This window comes from Muntiacus reevesi, chromosome 4 (assembly GCF_963930625.1).
Source record: "Muntiacus reevesi chromosome 4, mMunRee1.1, whole genome shotgun sequence".
Lineage (NCBI taxonomy): Eukaryota > Metazoa > Chordata > Mammalia > Artiodactyla > Cervidae > Muntiacus > Muntiacus reevesi.
In genome coordinates, this window is record NC_089252.1 from 97,550,019 (window position 1) to 97,568,565 (window position 18,547).

General features: G+C 39.8%; 1 protein-coding gene across 3 annotated transcripts in view; it reads right to left on the bottom strand.

The window, feature by feature from the left end:
- PTPRG (protein tyrosine phosphatase receptor type G) overlaps positions 1–18,547 on the bottom strand; it is a 755,472-nt gene that overhangs the window by 134,329 nt on the left and 602,596 nt on the right. For all 3 annotated transcript variants that reach the window (XM_065933358.1, XM_065933359.1, XM_065933357.1), the window contains exons 7-8: positions 17,355–17,512; positions 4,494–4,686 (exon numbers count right to left, since the gene is read on the bottom strand). In XM_065933358.1, coding sequence (XP_065789430.1) covers positions 4,494–4,686; positions 17,355–17,512 — 351 coding nt within the window. The remainder of the gene's footprint in view (positions 1–4,493; positions 4,687–17,354; positions 17,513–18,547) is intronic.

Consider the following 18,547-nt stretch of genomic DNA (forward strand, 5'->3'; position numbering starts at 1 on the left):
TACACCTACTCATGTATGTGCTGCCTACAGCTGCCTTGATGCTACAGGGGCAGAGCTGAGAAGTTGCAACAAGAGATTACATGGCCCAATTCCTGGTCCTTAATCAAAAAAGCTTACTGGGTTTCCCTGGTGACTCAGTGGTAAAGAATCCACCCGCCAGTGTAGGAGACATGGGTTCTAATCCAAGAAGATTCTACATTCCACAGAGCAACTAAGTCCAAGTGTCACAACTATTGAGTGTACACTCTAGACCCCCGGAGCTGCAACTATGAAAGCCCACATGGCCTAGAGACTTTGCTCTCACTAGAGAAGCCACTGCAATGAGAAGCCCATACACTGCAACTAGAGAGTAGCCCCCACTTGCCACAACTAGAGAAAAGCCCACATAGCAATGAAGATGTAGCACAGCTAAAAATAAATAAATAAAGAGACTCCTCCTTTGTATTGGCTTTTCTCTACTCAAATCACTAAGCTCAATAATTGAAGCCCTCCAGGATTCCTGAAAATTGCCAGCATTGGTGACTGGCTTTCAGCCTTTGGTGCCATGGAAATACCTGAGTTTTCTTGGTGGAATACCAGGAGGAGAATTTGGTCATGTGGACCATGGTTCTATGACATTTAAAACAAACAGAAAGATCATTTAAATGCAAGGGATGGAAGGAAGTTCCCTGGTGGTCCAGTGGCTAAGACTCTGTGCTCCCAATATACGGGGCCTGGGTTTGATCCCTGGTTCGGGAACTAGGTCCCACATGCTGCAATTAAGGAGTCCACACACTGCAACTAAAAGACCTTGCATGCAACAACTAAAGGTTCCACATGCTGCAACTAACCACAACCAAGACCCGGCACAGCCAAGTAAATAAACACATAAATAAATATTTAAAAAACAAACAGGGACATCAGTAGTCAGCAGGAAAGTGCAAATCAAAACTAGAAAGACACTGAAAAATAAAAGATTTGAAAATAAATAAATAAATAAATAGAAAAAAAAAAACAAAACTAGAAAGATACTATTTCATATCCATTAGGATGACTACAACAAAAAAGATATATAACAAGTGTTGGTGAAGATGTGGAGAAATCAGAAGCTTCACATGATGCTGATGGGAATGTAGACTGGTAGAGCTGCTTTGGGAAAACTGTTCAGCGGTTCTTAAAAAAAAAAGCAAACATAGTTGCCCTATGACTCAGCAATTCTACTCCTAGGTTTATATTCAAGAGAAATGATAGCATACATCCAGACAAAAATATGAACATGCATGTGCAAAGCAATGATATTCATAATGAGCCAAAAGTGGGATCTATCAATTGACAAATGGATAAGCAAAATGTGGTATATCCCTACAATGATGTATAGTTTGTTCATGAAATGAAATGAAATTCTGACACACGTGCAAATATGGATAAATCTTGAAAATATGATTCTAAGTGAAAGAAGCCAGAAACAAAAAAGTCAAGTATTGGAGGATTCCATTTATGTGCAATCTCCATAACAGGCAACTCCATACAGACAAAAGGCACATTATTGGTTTCCTGGGCCTGGGCAGGAAGCAGGCATAGGAGAAAAAGGAATGACTGCTAAGAGGGATGGAATTTCTTTTGAGGGTACAAAAAGTTCTGAAGGAGATACTAGTGATGATGACATAGCTTTGTGAATACAGAATACCACTGAAGGGTACAATGTAAAAGAATAAACTATATGGTATGTGAATTAAATCTCAATAAAGCTGTTATTTTAAAGAACAAATAGGGATACTATTCAGCAGCAAAAAGAAATGAGCTATTGATCTACAACACAGATAAATCCTAAAATTCTAAAGTCAAAGGCAGAGTTGAGGTTAGGAGAAAGAACTGACCGCAAACGGACATGAAGGAACTTGCTGGGGTGAAGAGAATGTTCTAAGAGTAGATGTGGTGATGGCTGCATAGCTATAAGTTTGATAAAAATTACTGAATTGCACATTCAGTACACCAGAACTTTATGATATGTGAATTAGGTCTTGAAAAAAGTGTTAAAAAAAAAATAGAAAACTTTCTTACATCACTGACAGAATTGTAAAGTGGTATATAGAGTCATTCTGGGAAACTGTTCAGTATCTAATCAGATCCAAACACACATGTTTGCTTTAGGCTGCAGTCATTTTACTACAGGGTGCATAACCAACAGAGATGCGTCCACATGCTGATTAAAAGGCATGTTCAAGAACTTCCCTGATGGCTAGGACTCCATGCTCCCAATGCAGGAGACACGGGTTTGATCCCTGGTCAGGGAACTAGGTCCCAACATGCTTCAGTTAAGGGTTCGCAGGCCACAACTAAAAAGATTCCGTGTTTAGCAGCCAAGACCCGGCACAGTCAAATAAGTAATTAAAAAAAGTTTTTTTCATAATTACCAACATATGAAAAAATAATCTATAAATTCATGTATATTAAAATGGATAAATTCAGGTACAGTCACACACTGAAATTCAGCAACAAGAACAAACTACAACTACATGAACTAGCATAGGTGACTCTTCAAAGCAGTAAAAAGCAACAGAAGCAAGACACACAAAAGAACTTGGTGAACTGATTCTATTTATACGTAATTGATCAGGAGGCAAGAGTATGATCATGGTTATCCTTGTGAATGGGCAGTGACTAGGAATGGGGAGAAGAATGTGCTTTGGGAAGCTGATGTGATGTTAGCTTCTGGATCTGGGTGTGTGTCACTCAAGTATATTGAGTGTTTGAAAAGTCACCAAGTTGTATGCATGCTGTGTGTGCACGTTTCTGTAGGTTACACTCCAACCCTACATTAAAAAAATTAAAAAGAAGACTGGTCCTTAGTTCTGTTCAAAATCAGAGAAAGTCCATTCGGTGGAGGATCCTGCCCACTCTGACAATTTAACACAATGGAAACCAGTGTCCTCTTTAATCTCCTTGGGTGAGAAGGACTATGCGCCCTCTCTGCACAGCTGGTATATCAGATGCTCAAGCCCATTTATTAGGAAAGAACTTTGTAACTCTCATAACGTCAGCATTTCCAAGCTACCAGATCCTTACTCACTTGTGATAAAAATTCCCCATCCTCCGAATGCCCCACCTCTTGCAACATAGTCAGCCCTAAGAGTCGTCCTTTCCCTAAGCACGTTCTCTTGGGAGAAAGCGTTAGAGTTTGGCCATTTGCTTTATTTTTAACTTGGATTAAAAAAAAAAAAAGCCAAATAAGGTTCTTCATGCCAGTCCAATCCAAGATATTTTACAGGTTTGCGTGCTTCTCAACCTTCCTGCTGTTCCCAGTTGATAAATGATGCCCTTGACAAAGTGTCAGCCCCAAATTTGTTGACTCTCAAATATGTCTTGACGGAACCTGGCCAGACTAGCTTCTTCATACAGTCGTCTGACAAAACTACACCGACAGGAAGGAGATGATCACATTGTTAAAACTCCCTTTCCTCTTCTTTCAGCTCTTTTGCAGATACACGAGGCTGGAAAATGGGCTCATTCTTATCATCAAAAGGCATGTCAATGCAGTTATTTCTGGAATATCAACTCACTCCCCTTGTTCCCATAAAGGTCATATGCCAGTAAACTGGTTCCTTTTATTGGGGGTAGGGGTATGTACTCCTGAAATAAAGCCCTTGCATACAACTTATGACGTACCACAGTCTACTGCCAATGTCAATAAATGACACATGCGCTTCCCACATCACCCAAGCTCACTATTTCAAAGGAGAAAGCTGACTTGGGCAAGACCCACCTCTTCAAACCCAAAGAAAATACCTTCTTTTTCCTTCCTCCCTTCCAAATACTGGGACTTTGACAAGCCTTATTCCTCCAAGGGTTTCCTGAGCTCCGTGATCTTACAACAAATCACAGAGCTTGAAGGTTGGGCTGTGAGGGTAGAATCAGACTTTTCAATTTCCTGGGAGAGAAATTCATGACCGTTTCCCATGAGAAAGGAGAAATGGAAAAAGATTAGGACACAAGCAAGTTATGAAACATGTTTTTCAGATCTGGGAATTGAACTGTTTAACAATAGATTTCAAAGGTTACGTGATGTCTGGTGGAGGCTGACAGCTGGAGGGGGACTTCTTGCCTACTATGGAAGTTAGTAAGAAAGCTGAAGACCCGGGGTGTTGAAAGCAAGTCTGAGGTCTTGATGTTTGAGCTCAGAGACCAACACCTGATTGCAGCAGGGAAATAGTTAAAAAGTAAGACACCAAAAAGCTTTAAGACATCAACGAGTTTAGTGCTGACGCTACAAGGTCAAATTATAGAGAGAAGGACTGATACGTCGCTAGTCAAAAGGGCAATTCTGAACATATCTATTTAACTGAAGTTATTCCCACAAATGCTTCTATTTATCACCCAGACAAGTCTCTTTTAGCAGAGAAACATGCTTTTAATGCCAAGTTCCAATTCTTGGCTGGTTCCGAACTCCTTTTCACTTAAAATAATTTATGATAAGGAAATCTTCCTCTGGGCAAGGGCACTGAATCCAAATGTACCTTTAGAGGCTTCCGTCCCCAGTGGGTTTTCTAAGAAGTCTGTCATGTCGTGGTTCCAGGCGTCACGGACGGCAGACTTGTACACCACCCTGTTATTCAGGTCCTGCTGTGGCCGGAAGTTATTTCTCAGATACTCCACTGACTTGACGTGGTCTTGCTGCTCCGTGGTGAAGATGGAATAAAAAGCCTCGAGCTGAACATAGAACCAGAGAAAAGGAGAACAAAGAAATTTGGTTAGAAGACTACGTGGTCCAAAGCCAGGAGGGGTGATAAGAACACAAGGTGTGGGAGGTACCCGAAGTCAAGTGGGACAAACTCAACCAGACACAAGTTGCCTGCTGGAATCACTGCCAATGGGCTTATCTGGCTGTGGATACCTTTCTGTCAACTGAAAAGGAAAACACTTCATTGGAAGGTGCTTAGAACTCTTGCAGCTCGTGTCTCAGACAAGAGGCTGGGTCTTTCTGCAGCAACCCCTCAGCCATCCCCACCCCAACCCCTGGCAAAAACTTCAGTATTACAGGAAGCAGCACAGAGTTATATAGTGAAACTGCGAAGTTTGAGACTCAAGACTTCCTGGATGGGAATTCTAGCTCCATGGCTCAACCACTCTGTGACCCTGAAAAAGTTGTTTAACTTCTCTTGAGCCTCAAATCTTCCTTGGTAAAATGGTGAGAATTACTGCAACATCGACCGGATAGGGTTTGGGTCAGCAGTAAATGAGATTATCCATGCGTGGTCATTAAAACAGTTCCAGGAACAGAAGAGCTTTAGAAATAGTCACAATTTAGCAATAATTCTTACTAAGTACCTCCTTATATACTAGGGATAGAGTTCAGCAGTTACTAAGTCACAAGTTGACAAGCCCACGATGTGCAGGGCTTCAAACTATTGAGGTTCAACATTTACCGGATGGGTAATCATAAGCAAATTATTCAAGCTTTCTGTAACACAGGTTTCCTCATCTATAAAATGGATATGGTACTAGTACTGCCTTTCTTAAGGTTGCTAAAAAGATTAAAATCTATGAAGCAGCCAGTAAGCCCATGGTAAAGATTAGGTGTCATTATTATTAATATTACTAGGAAACATTTTCTTTAAGACTGCTATCTAAACTTTTAGGGGAAATCAAAGAAAAATTCAGGGCTCCAGGATCCTATTTATATTACCAAAAAAGGATTCTTTGTGACCCTCAACATTCTGCATGATATAAAAACGGTCATAGGGAATCTATAAAAATAGTATAGATGAACCTATTCTCGAAGCAGAAACAGACACAGAGGTACAGAATACATGTATGTACAGTAAGGGGTAAAGGGTGGCAGTGGGATGAATTGGGAAACTAGGAGACATATATATACTACTATGTATAAAACAGGTAACTAATGAGCACCTACACAGGGAACTATACTCAATGCTCTGTGGTGACCTAAATGAGAAGGAAATCTTAAAAAGAGGGGATGTATGTATAAGTAGAGTTGATTCACTTTGCTGTAGAGCAGAAGCTAACACAACATTATAATCCAATAATTTTTTTTTTTAAAGAAAAGATCATTCTATTATATAAGAGGAATAGAACAAGGGCTAAGTGATAGAGATTTGTTCTCAACCGACCACAAAGATACTCTTGTAACCAGAGAAATGGAGTATAACATAAAATGTCCAGCCACCAAAATACCAACTCCTTGCGCTGGGGTTAAAAATGAAATAAATAGAGAAACTGAATGATCGCTTTCTGGCCCAACCGGCTCCTTGAATGCCAAATCAGAATGCTTTCTGCAGGAGAGAATTACAAGGGGAAATGGTATTAGAAAACCACTTCCCAAGCTGAGATGGAGTGGCTGCCCTAAACTTACAGGACCAGGAGGTCGTTAAGCCAATGGATAATAAGAGAATTGGGACTGGGATTTCTGGATGGGCGTCTTGAAGCCTGGAACGAACCCCAGTGTTTCTCTAACAGCCTCACAGAATGACAGAAAATGACTGGCTTACAGTCTGAAACTCCTCTCTTTGCATGAGAAGGCACTGAATTTACACCGTCAAGAAAAATTATTTAAGTATACGGATTCACTTATCATTCCAGCTCCTCTCCCAATTCTCCTGCACGTGGAAAGTGATAATAAACCATGAAACTTTTTCTGCCTTTTTTTCAAGGGAATAGAAGCAGGGTGGTCTTTCATGCAAAAGTAGCCTGTTATTCCCCTTTTATTCTAGGTCTCTACAATTCATAGAACTTCTAACAACTCACGTGGTTGCTATTTAGAATTTGTCTTTCTTCCATTCCATTCTTCCTTCTGATGGCCCCTGTTGATGTATCATGAAGGGAGAAAGGCAATAAAAGCAGAATAATTAAGAAAACTGGACTGTTTACTCTGTCTAAAGGTGACCTATTCAGATGAAAATAATTGGAGGTGCTAAAAGGAAAAATCAACTCAACCAAGCAAGGTGCACACACTTGGTAGAGGCTACCAAAATCAGAACTGAAAGCATCTCAAAGTGAGAAGGGCTTCAGGATTTTCTCAGAGAAAATAAGTCCTAAAAATTACATGAAAGGAATTAACAAAGAGCTTCTGGAGGCAGCCAAGGGAAAGACCAACCAACGTGATGAAAGGGAAAGAGCACAATTCCGTGTGGAAAGGTTAAAGGAAGAGGAATTGTTTCGCCTGAAGAAAAGGCGAGTAAGGAATAATTTGATTAAAGGCCTTGTATGTGAAAGATGATGACCAGCTCTTATCCACATCCAGAGAAGGCCAAATAAGAGAAAATTGGTTTGCATTAAAGCCTTAAGAGATGTGAATTGAATAGAGGAAGGAATTCCTTAACTTCAGGGTGATTTTTTTTTTTTTTAAAGAAGAGCGGGCTGTCTTACAGAGCAAGTCAGACCAGAAATTTTTTAGAAGGGACAGCCATCTGTCATCAAATTCTTTCATCTCTGGGATGCCAGGAAAGGATGGCCTGGGAGACCCTCAGCAAAGTGACTCCAAGGTTTGTTTATTCTCTTGAATACTTGCTTCTTTCGCAGCTCTCATTTAGTACTCCTGAAAAGTTTATTTCTGATGCCTCAGGAAAGAATTAGTCATATAACTGTAAAAAGAGGCAGGTTCTGAATTCAGCACAGAAGTGATTTCGCTCAAATTGCTCTTACAGTTTAATGACATGCAATGGCTTAAAAGCTCAGCCACATCCTTGTCATTAACTCAACTTGCCCGAAGATTTCAAAGGAAGGACGTGATGGTTCTGAGAGTGAACTGATGACCTGGGCGATATTATATTGTCACTTGGATCGTAGCTTCTCTTGACAGTCGCATAAAAGAGGAAAAAAGGAGGACAAGCTTAGCAGGCTCATCAAATGTCCTTCGGTATTGGCAGCGTTAACGGAAACTCTGTCACTCCTCTCAGTTGGATAAAAATTGCCAGTGGCCTCTCCTGCTGGTGATGGGCATGCTTGGTCATTGAGTGGAAGCTTCCATGGTCTCCAGACTGGCAAGCGGAACCTGTATTTTTCACTTGGGCAGGAGGTCAGTGGTCATCTGGACCAGACAACTTCTACAGCTCATCACACAGCTGCTGCATATTGTCCCTCAGTCCTTAACCTTGCCTTGAAACCCACAGTTGCTAAAGGTAAACCTGACCACCACCGCGACCCTGACTTTGCTGGATTCCATGGGACGCCATTCACAGGGCAGGCGACAATAGGAAGGTGCCTAGAAGAACTGGGCAACAAGGCAGCCCCATGTAAAGCACGAGACCTAGAACAAACTAAAAAGCTGTGTCTCTCCGGCCTCTGATTGGTCCACCTCTGATTTGGTGTGTAATCTGTTCAGTTCTTCTAGATCTAGCTAACACAGTGATCCTTCTCAAATGTACCTTGGTCCAACACCTTTAGACAGGAATTATCAGTAAACATTTTCCTGCCTGGAATAATTCCTGACACAGAAAAGGTACTCAGTAAATATTATTGTCATTAGTGAATGCCTAAGTCACGTCTGGCTCTTCTGTGGTCCCATGGGCTGTAGCTCACTAGGATCCTCTGTCCTTAGGATTCCCCAGGCAAGAATACTGGAGTGGGTTGCCATTTCCTCCTTCAGGGGATCTTCACAACCCAGGGATCAAACCCAAGTCCTCTGCATCTCCTGCACTGGCAGGGGGATTCTGTACTGCTGTGCCATCTGTCATTACTATTATTATTTTGTGAAGAATGTAGTAACTGATTGTGGGCTAAGCTTACAACAACCAGAGAAGTTCTCTGCAGCTTCTTTTTCCTTTTCTTTCTTGTAGTACATATATTCATATATATTAACAATGTACATTATATATACAGTAAACAATACATATGTAGTTACATGTATAATATCATTATATATACACTGTATATATGTAATGTGTCTATGTATATGTATCATGAATATTTGCATCTTATCAAACTCATGTGCCAGGTACCTTTGTCAAGCACTTCATACACATTGCTTTGGTTTCTAACTTAGCCTTGGCTCAAAATAAAAACATTACAGTGACATTATTCATAATATTATTATGATATCACTAACACTAGAAACTAATATTTACTGAGCGTTGATTAGGCACAATTTTTGTGCTAAGAATGTTATCTGCTTTCTCCTCTCAATCCTCATATAAATCCAGTACTGTTGGTGACATTATCATCGTTTTTTACTGTTTTGTATTATATTGTTTTGACTGAGTAGGAACTTGGGCTTAGAGACATTAAGTCACTCGCTCAGAATCACACAGAAACCGAGAGGAGAAGTGAGCGTTAGAAGCCCGGGTCTATGTGGCTCTGTTTTTTCACACTTTCAGTCACTTTATGCCACACGCACAACAGGTCTTCAGTATTATTCACTGAAAGAGCAACACTGTCGTGGACAAATGGAATTTGATGTTAGTACAGAAGTCCCTAAACCGTTCCTTTTAGCTGCCCTCCAAAGACCCTACCAGGCTGGGCACCCACTACTGCCCTTTCACTGCGGGCAATATACATCTATTCACATTTTTCTGCACTCTGGAAAGAAACAGCCTACAACCCAACACAGGAAGAATCAGGAACTATCAACAAGACAGGAGGTGCAAACAGAAAACAGAATTCACCTCACAAAGCCTGTACTTTTCTTTCCCTTATTCTTTTCCAGAGGCACGTAATAAACACACTTGGATTTACCTTGAATATAATTAACGAACTCTTTATCATTTAGGGAAAATAAATGAAAGTTTTCATTTCTATAATATTAAATTGACTTTTTAACTTTTGAAGTGAACATGTAAAACATTTCCTTCTTTTATCCCTGCTTGGGGAGTTGTAATTGCATTTTAACTGGTGCTGTTTCAAGAACAATTTTAACCTTGAATTGCAAATGTGCTGGCTGGAAGTGTATATAAATCAATTCAACTTAACTTTTTATTGTAAAAATATTACAGAGAATAATTAGTTTTTAATCTGTCAGTTTGAGTCAAAGGAAATTTGAAAACTATTCAGACTGTTTGTAAGATCTGGTCCATAAGATGTGAGAGAGAACTATCATGGTTGAAGGGGGCAAATGAGAGAAAATTAAAAGTAATGTAATTACCAACCACTGAAAGGCTGATGTGCACAATACTTTATAGGCTGGATATAGAAGGGCAATTAAACAAAGCCAGAGTCCATTAAAAGAATAATAATAAACTCCAGGGTAAACATTAGGATCTATAATGTCACACCTAAGGTCATGGGGACGTGAGTTTTGTCATACATTTAAGAGGTATGGGAGTTAAAAAAAAAAAAAAAAAAAGAGGTATGTATGGTTTGGTTGCCGCATGAGTAAACAAGATAATAACGAGGGAATATGAAATTCCCAGTAGCCTGGAGCATTCAAAGTTTTACTTATTGAACCATGGCTATAAAAATAAAATCTGAGAATGCTCCACGTCTGCGGATGTGCTCTCTCCCCGCAGCTACGGACAGTTTTGGGTGAAGGTGATTATAGAAAGGCCTTCTACAGAAAGAAGAGGATTTAACCATAATCAACCATGAAACCTACCTGTTATGGGCTAATAATAGCATCTTCACTCACTATTAAAAGAAAGTCTTTATTCAAATCATTGCACGTTGTGTAGTGTTGGAACAGAAACTTTTTGAATTACGTGATTCATCAGTTAATGGCCTTGAGATAGATAAATATGAGAGGCCCAACCATCACCAGTCACACAGGGCCATTCCGCTGGAAATGTGGCTAGTCCTACACATTGAAATAATAGTATTTTGGATACATGAGGTTAAATAAAACATATTAAAATTAATTTCACCTGCTTATCTTTAAATATTTTAGTGTGGCTATCAGAAATTTTAAAGTGATATATGTGGCTTGTTTGTTGATACTGGACAGTGCTGTCTGAGTGGCTTCATCAATTAAAAAAAAAAAAAAAAGCAACAAAGAATCCCACCTAATATCTCTGAGTACTTCCTGTGGTGCCAGGCACTAGTCTTGAGCATATCCTACATGCACTCCATCAATGAATCTCTATAATGGCTCCATAAAGTAGGTATTATTATTATTTCCATTTTACAGATGGACGTTTAGGCACAGAGTTAGTAGATCAATTGATTAACTTGGATGAAGACTATAGCCAAAAACGTAACAGCCTGGCCCCATATGGAACATGGTCTTAATTCAGAAGAGTTGCTCTACTCTTTGTGACAGGGACAATATTGGTTGAAATAAAAAAAAGTCATGTCACTTAAAGACCCCACACAAACACTATTAAAACTAATACATGAATTCAGCAAAGTACAAGGATACAAGATAAATATTCAGAAATCTGTTGTATTTGTTTACATTAACAATGAAATGCCAGAAAGTAAAGACAAAAACAAACAAAAAAAAAACCATTTTAAAATTGCATCAGAAAACAAAATATCTAGGAATAAACCTAATCATTAGGTGAAAGACCTATCTGCTGAGAACTATAAGACACACATAAGGGAAATTGAAGATGATCCAAAGAAATGGAAAGATATCCCATGCTTGTGGACTGGAAGAAGTGTTTAAATGGCCAGATTACCCAGAACAATCTATAGATTTAACATGATCCCTATCAAATAACCCATGACATTTTCCACAGAACTAGAACAAATATTCCTAAACTTTATATGAAACTACACAAGACCCTGTATTGCTAAAATAATCCTGGAGGGGTGTGGGGCAGAAATAAAAGCTGGAAGCATTACCCTCCCAGACTTAAGACAATATTACAAAACTACAATAATCAAAACAGCATGTTATTGGCATACAAACAGATGTATGGATCAACAGAACAGATGAGAGAGCCCAGAAATAAACCCATATGCCAATGGTCAATTAATCTACAACAAAGGAAGCAGAAATATATAAAGGGGAAAAGAACATCTCTTCAGCAACTAGTGTTGGGAAAGCTGGACAGCTGCATGTAAATCAATGAAGTTAGGACACACCCTCACATAAAACCACAAATGGCTTAAAGGCTTAAATATAAGATATAACACCATAAAATTCCTGGAAGAGAAAATAGGCAAAACATTTTCAGACATTAATTGTAGCAATGTTTTCTTAGGTCACTTTCCCAAGGCAAAAGCAAAAATAAACAAATGGAACCTAATCAAACTTAAAAGCTTTTGCATAGCAAAGGAAACCATCAATGAAGCAAAAGCACAACCTATGATATGGGAGAAAATATTTGGAAACAATGTGCCTGACAAAGGGTTAATTTCCAAAATATACAACTCAACATCAAAAAAAACAAATGACCCAATCAAAAAATGAGTAGAAGACCTAGACATTTCTCCAATGAAGACATGAAAGATGCTCAATATTGTTACTTGTTATAGACATGCAAATTTAAACTACAATGAGTATCACCTCACACTGGTAAGAATAGCTATTATCAAAATGTGAGAAAAGGGAACCTTCTTATACTATTGGGTGGGAGTGTAAATTGGTACAACCACTATGGAAAATAGCATGGAGGTTCCTTAAAATACTAAAAATAGAGCTACTATATGATCTAGCATTCCCACTCCTGGGCATATATCTGGAAAAGACAAAAACTAATTTGAAAAGACACATGCATCCCAATGTTCATAGTAACATTATTTACAACAGCCAAGTCATGGAAGCAACCCAAATGCCCATTAATAGAGCACCAGTTTAGGATGTGCCCCCCTTCACAAATGCACAATGGAATATTACTCAGTCATATAAAAGAATGAAATATTGCCATTTGCAACAACATAGATGGACCTAGAGAATATCATACTAAATGAAGTAAGTCACAGAGAAAAAGACAAACATTATATGATATGACTTATATGTGGAATATAAAAAATAATACAAATGAATAATATATACAAAGCAGAAATAGACTTATAGACATAGAAGACAAACGTATGGTTACCAAAGAGGAAAGTGGGGTAGGAGAAGGATTTTAGAGTATGGGATTAACAAACTACTGTACATAAAACAGGCAAGTAACAGGATTTACTATGTAACATAGAGAACAATACTGGACCTCTTGTAATAACCTATAATGGAAAATAATCTGAAAAATATATATATATACCTGAAGCACTTTGCTGTACATCTGAAACTAGCACAATATTGTAAATCAACTATGAACTCCAATAAAAAATCAACTAACTTCAATTTTTTAGAAGTCATGCAAATAAAACAAAGTCTTTTTGATATAACCTCCAAGAAGCACTTCAACAAAACTGATGCTAGGGGAGATTATATGCAGTGTCATATTTCAAACTATAGAAGCCAACAGTCTTGGAAAATGAAGGTTGGGGTAGTCTCCAATGGCCAAAGTATCACCACCTGACAGCCACTGTTATAGAATAAAACACATCCTAGATAGTAGACTAAAAATTATCAAGTTCCCTGACTGATCATGAATACAAGGCAGGGACCCATCTTAATGTGCTGGTCCCTGTCCCTTTGGCCTCCTAGACCAGGACTGAGGGTGCCGCTGTTTTGTTTGGGTGACAAATCACGGCTGGATTTTTGCCTGATATTTACAGTTGACCTTGAAGGGAGCCAGACAAGCCACGCTGACTGCTGACCAACCAAGCCAACCAACATGCTTCTATTACCTACACCACATTCAAATCACAGAAGTCAGTGTCAGAGCTCACTGGCTGCAAGGCTGGTTTGAATGCCCAAGGAAACCCACAAAAGAGGCTCATATTTACTCAGGAAGACATCCACATCATAGAAATCCACATCATACAAGTCAACAGTAAGCGCTCAGCACTCTATTTTAGGGTGAACCTGCTCTCCTTTTCACGGCTGGCAGGTCCCCACCCTGTACAAGAGAAGAGTCTTTGGAGAAAAGGAAGGATGAATGACTAGGAAGGCTATTTTTTTCCTGACAGAAGCAGACATGGAGTTCTGCCTACTTGTCTTCTCTGAATTGGCCATTTGCCTGTCTGAAATGAACATTCTGTGCTAACTTCAGAAAGAATGTTGGCAGGCTCAAGGTGGGAAGGGCTGAAACGGTCATACTTGGATGGCTAACACTTTCCTGTCTGAGGACTGACATAGCAAGTGACCTCCACTCAGGTCACCAGCCGGGAACCAGGGTGGCCACAAGAAAACGAGGTGCTTCCTCCCTCGGGAAACAGGAAAGGATATATGAAGCTGTGCTTGATGCAAATGAAGCATTATCTAAAGACAAGCCGTCTTTAGAGGCAAGAAACAGGGGAGCCAGTATGACTAATTTATTTCTTCACTGTTCTCTTGAAACAATAGTACCTACAGAGAGGTCATATACTGAAAATCGCAGGAAAAAAAAAAATCTTCCATTATTTCTCTTTGAGAGTATGAGTAACAGAGTAGAAGCATAAAAAGATGTTAACAAAGCACGTTTTAAGATACCCAGTTCCCAAATGTCAAAATGCTTCTCATTGACAAGTACTTGACAAGAAATCCAAGCCTAAAACTCTGTCTTTTGTTTAAGCTTCACCAAACTGCAATAAAACCCAGTATGTGTTAAAGGTCTATTTCACCTCAGTCAAACAATTACCTCTCTCTGTCTCCCCCTCACATGGTACCCTCCAAAGAAAACAAAACAAGAAAAGCCAAACTTGAATTTTCTAACCTCATTATCCCAAGCCTTTGTATCTTTGAAGACAAAAGCATTTATCTTGATCGACAAAAAGGGTCCCATTTCAAAGCTCTGTCCCCCGCCCCGAACCTTGAGGATATAAATATTTGGACTGTAGTTTTCTTACATTTTAATAAAACAATGCTGGCCTCACCATGAGGAAGAAAATTTGTTTTATATTTCATTATCTCCTTAAAGCCAGCAGATCCTGTTCAGCAACCAAATTGCTAGTCCTTCTTTTTTCATCACAATGGAATTAAAAGGAAAAAAAGAAAACTCTGAAAGTAAAATGTCTGCCAACTGTAGTAAGGCCAGATTAATCTGTTTCCTCTGGTCCCACAACACCTACTTTTTCTAGTGGGCTCTCTCTCCTTCACATAGGTCCTTCTAGATAATCTGTTCCATTCCCACCTCCCTCCCCACCCAAAATGGCAACAAACACTGATGTCTCCGGACACAGCCAGCCCCTCTGCTGATTTATTAAGAAATGGACACAAGACCAAGGCCATCCAACTTGCTGTTGGCCAAGTTCTACTCAGATCTATCTTCCTGAATACTTGATACAAGATCCAGACCACTAACAACTGGCAGCTGGGTGGTGCTGCAGAAGACTCCTCAGAGTTGCTTGGACAGCAGGAAATCAAACCAGTTAATCCTAAAGGAAATCAACCCTGAATGTTCATTCACTGAAAGGGCTGATGCTGACGCTGAAGCTCCAATACTTGGGCAGTTGATGTGAACAGTCAACTCGTTAGAAAAGACCCTGATGCTGACAAAGACTGAGGGTAAGAGGAGGAGGGGGCGACAGGATGAGGTGGTTGGATGGCATCACCGACTCAATGGACATGAGGTTAAGCAAACTCTGGAAGATTGTGAAGGACAGGGAAGCCTGGTGTGTTTTTGTTCATGGGGTTGCAAAGAGCTGGACACAACTTAGCAAATGAACAACAAACCTTATTAGGCTCCAATCCCCTCCAAAGAAAACCACACTCAAACTGAGAGAGAGAGAGATGGTACCAGAGTTTTGCAAAAGGACAGAATCACAAAGCTGTGGCAGAAACTCTTAAGATGTAAGAGCTGGCCCCTAAAAGACAGAGAGTAAAACTTGTGCCTCACTTGCTAGTAACAGTCCTGGTCATGATGTCTTCATCTCAGGATGTCCCTACCTCTGGTTTCGTACAAATATTCCCTCTTCTGAAGTTATTTTAAGCGAGTTTCTGTTTCTGACACCCCAAACAGCCCTGACCAGGGCACAATCCAATCCTATTTCTCCCATTCCCTTTACTGTATTCTCTGCCCTTGTTATGAAAATCTTTGGACTATTTCCCATGTCAGCCAGGTTCTTAATCTTGTTGCCTGTGTCTTCTTCCATTATATTAATTTATCATGTAATTTCAAAACTTCCCCCTTCCTCTACATTAGCTTTATTCTTTTTTTTATGTTTTTTTTTCCATTTATTTTTATTAGTTGGAGGCTAATTACTTTTCAATATTGTACTGGTTTTTGTCATACATTGACATGAATCAGCCATGGATTAGCTGTATTCTTAGCTGACCAACTTTAAGGATGCATTTTGTATGGATGTCTCTGATAAGAATGTTCCATTTTTCAAATAGTCCTGGGTCAACAGCTCAAATCCACTGTCGTACAAATCCGACCAATCGTTCTTGGTTCTATTTTATGAAATTATGGAGGAGAAATCTACTCTTATTTTACTGCAATACACATTGCATTTTTCATCAAAAATCATATTTTCCCCTTCCATCTATTAATCTTCATGGGGTAAGGTGATATCAAGTTCTCTCACCCCCTGGTGGATCCTCTTTATCTGATATTTTCTCCCAATCTCATCCGCATTTCACCAAATTCCTACCCACAGTTAACAGCTCAGCCTAAGCCCACCTTCCTATTGACATCTGCCAGACCACACTCAGAGAGACACAGTTCAATGTAGGGGCTGGCAACACAGGTTTGCAATTAGACAAACTCAGGCTTGGTTTTCTGGCTTCAACCTTCATTGACTATGAATCCTTGGGCATGTTACCCAATCTCTCCACACCATGATGTTTTCCTTATTTGTACAACCTGTGTGCAATATACCTAACTCTCAATGGTGTTTTGCAACTAAGTTGATTGCATGTAAAATGCCTATCACACAGAAAGAGCTCCATTGGTGGCATTTTATTTTCTTTCATTTCTTCATGTATACCAACTTCTCTTTTCTGAACTTTGGGGAGGTTTAGTAGCTCAGAGCATGAGCTTGGGGGTCAGACGTCCTGGCCTCGCAGCTGGCTGGGTGACCTTGGCAGATCACTTCACTTCTGTTGTGTCTCTTCTGTAAAATGAAGGTACGAACAGCACGTACCTCATAAGACTGCTCATGAAGACTAAATGAGTTCACGCATATAAAGAGCTCAACAGTTGCTGGCATAAGGTCTCATCTTCACAGGGGGTGGCTTTTATCTGCTCAAGACTGAATACTTACAAGGTATCAGATTTCATGCCTGCAATTCTCTTCAACTAAGTTCATTTGTGGCTGAGCGAGCATGTCTTAAATTTTACAACTCTTGGGTGCAAAAATATGTTTCTTGGAAAGAATGTAAAGAACCAGTGAGAAGCAAAGAATACCAAAAAAACAAAATCGTTATCCTGGTTATATTCTAGCAATGTCATTAGGTTAAGTCAACATAAAACAAGTTAAGTATGGAAGCCCTCTGGGGGCTAAATAGCTACCTGATGGTAAGAGATGGGGACGGGCCTCCGGAACACTATCCACTCCACAATTTCGCTACACGGCGGGGTCGTCAGAGAACCTGTGTACCGGTAATAGCTGCCCAGGGATGCAGGCAGGAGGTCCCGGAGGATGAAAGGATCCAGAAAGGTCTCTTTCTCTGTTTGGGAGAAGAGGGAAAAGAAAAGCACAGTGGTTAAGTCCTTCTAGGCGGCAGACACACAGTCAAAACCCTCGGCACGCGGGTGCCCCATCACAAGACGTGTGCGTGTTTACACCCCGAGAAGCACAAGCATTTGGTGGTGGGAGATGCGGAAAACACATCAGCGTTTCCCAGGGCGTGTTCTGAGACCGCACGGCGCTGCATTTCATGAAAAACAGGTTCCACGGTGAACAACAGAGGGCAACACTGCAACCCCTCTCTCTTTCCCCAGGAAACAGACAAAACATTAGCACAGTTGAGTCAGTGATTCCAGCAGAAAAGAAACAGACGTGGTTTTGTTTACCTCATTCCTTTCCAATTTTTTTTCAGCTTTCATAAATTTTAATTGATCCACTGTATTTTAAATATTATTTCAATATTTAATCACAGTTAAAATTATTAATGAGATATTTTATATTTTTTTAACTAAGGTTTTCTATTTAACTTTTTATTTTATATTGTGGGGTGCAGCTGGTTAGCAGTGTTAAGACAGTTTCAGGTGAATAGCAAAGGGGCTCAGCCACACATATACACGTATCCTTTCTCCCCCAAATGCCCCTCCCATCCAGGCTGCCATGTAACATTGAGCAGAGTTCCCTGTGCTATACAGTAGGTCCTTGTTGGTTACCCATTTTAAACATAGCAGAGTTGTGCTAAGTCCATTTTTCACGTTGTTCTAATGTTTAAACATTATTTATTGAAATATAGTTGACTTACAATGTTGTGTTAGTTTTAGGTGTACAGCGAAGTGATTCAGCTATACCCACCCTTGTTGCATCATAGACCCCTTTTCCATCTAATACTTAATGAACTAATAATCAGGTGAACAAACTCTGGGACACCCATGTGATGAAGTAGGAAAAGGAAAGTAAGGCAACAGTAAACTGCATTTCCAAAGTTGGTAATGGTTTCATTATAACTTCATCCAAGGCTTACTCAAATCAAAGTGAAACCAAACCAAGGCATGGGCCCTGAATTTATAAAATGATGGCC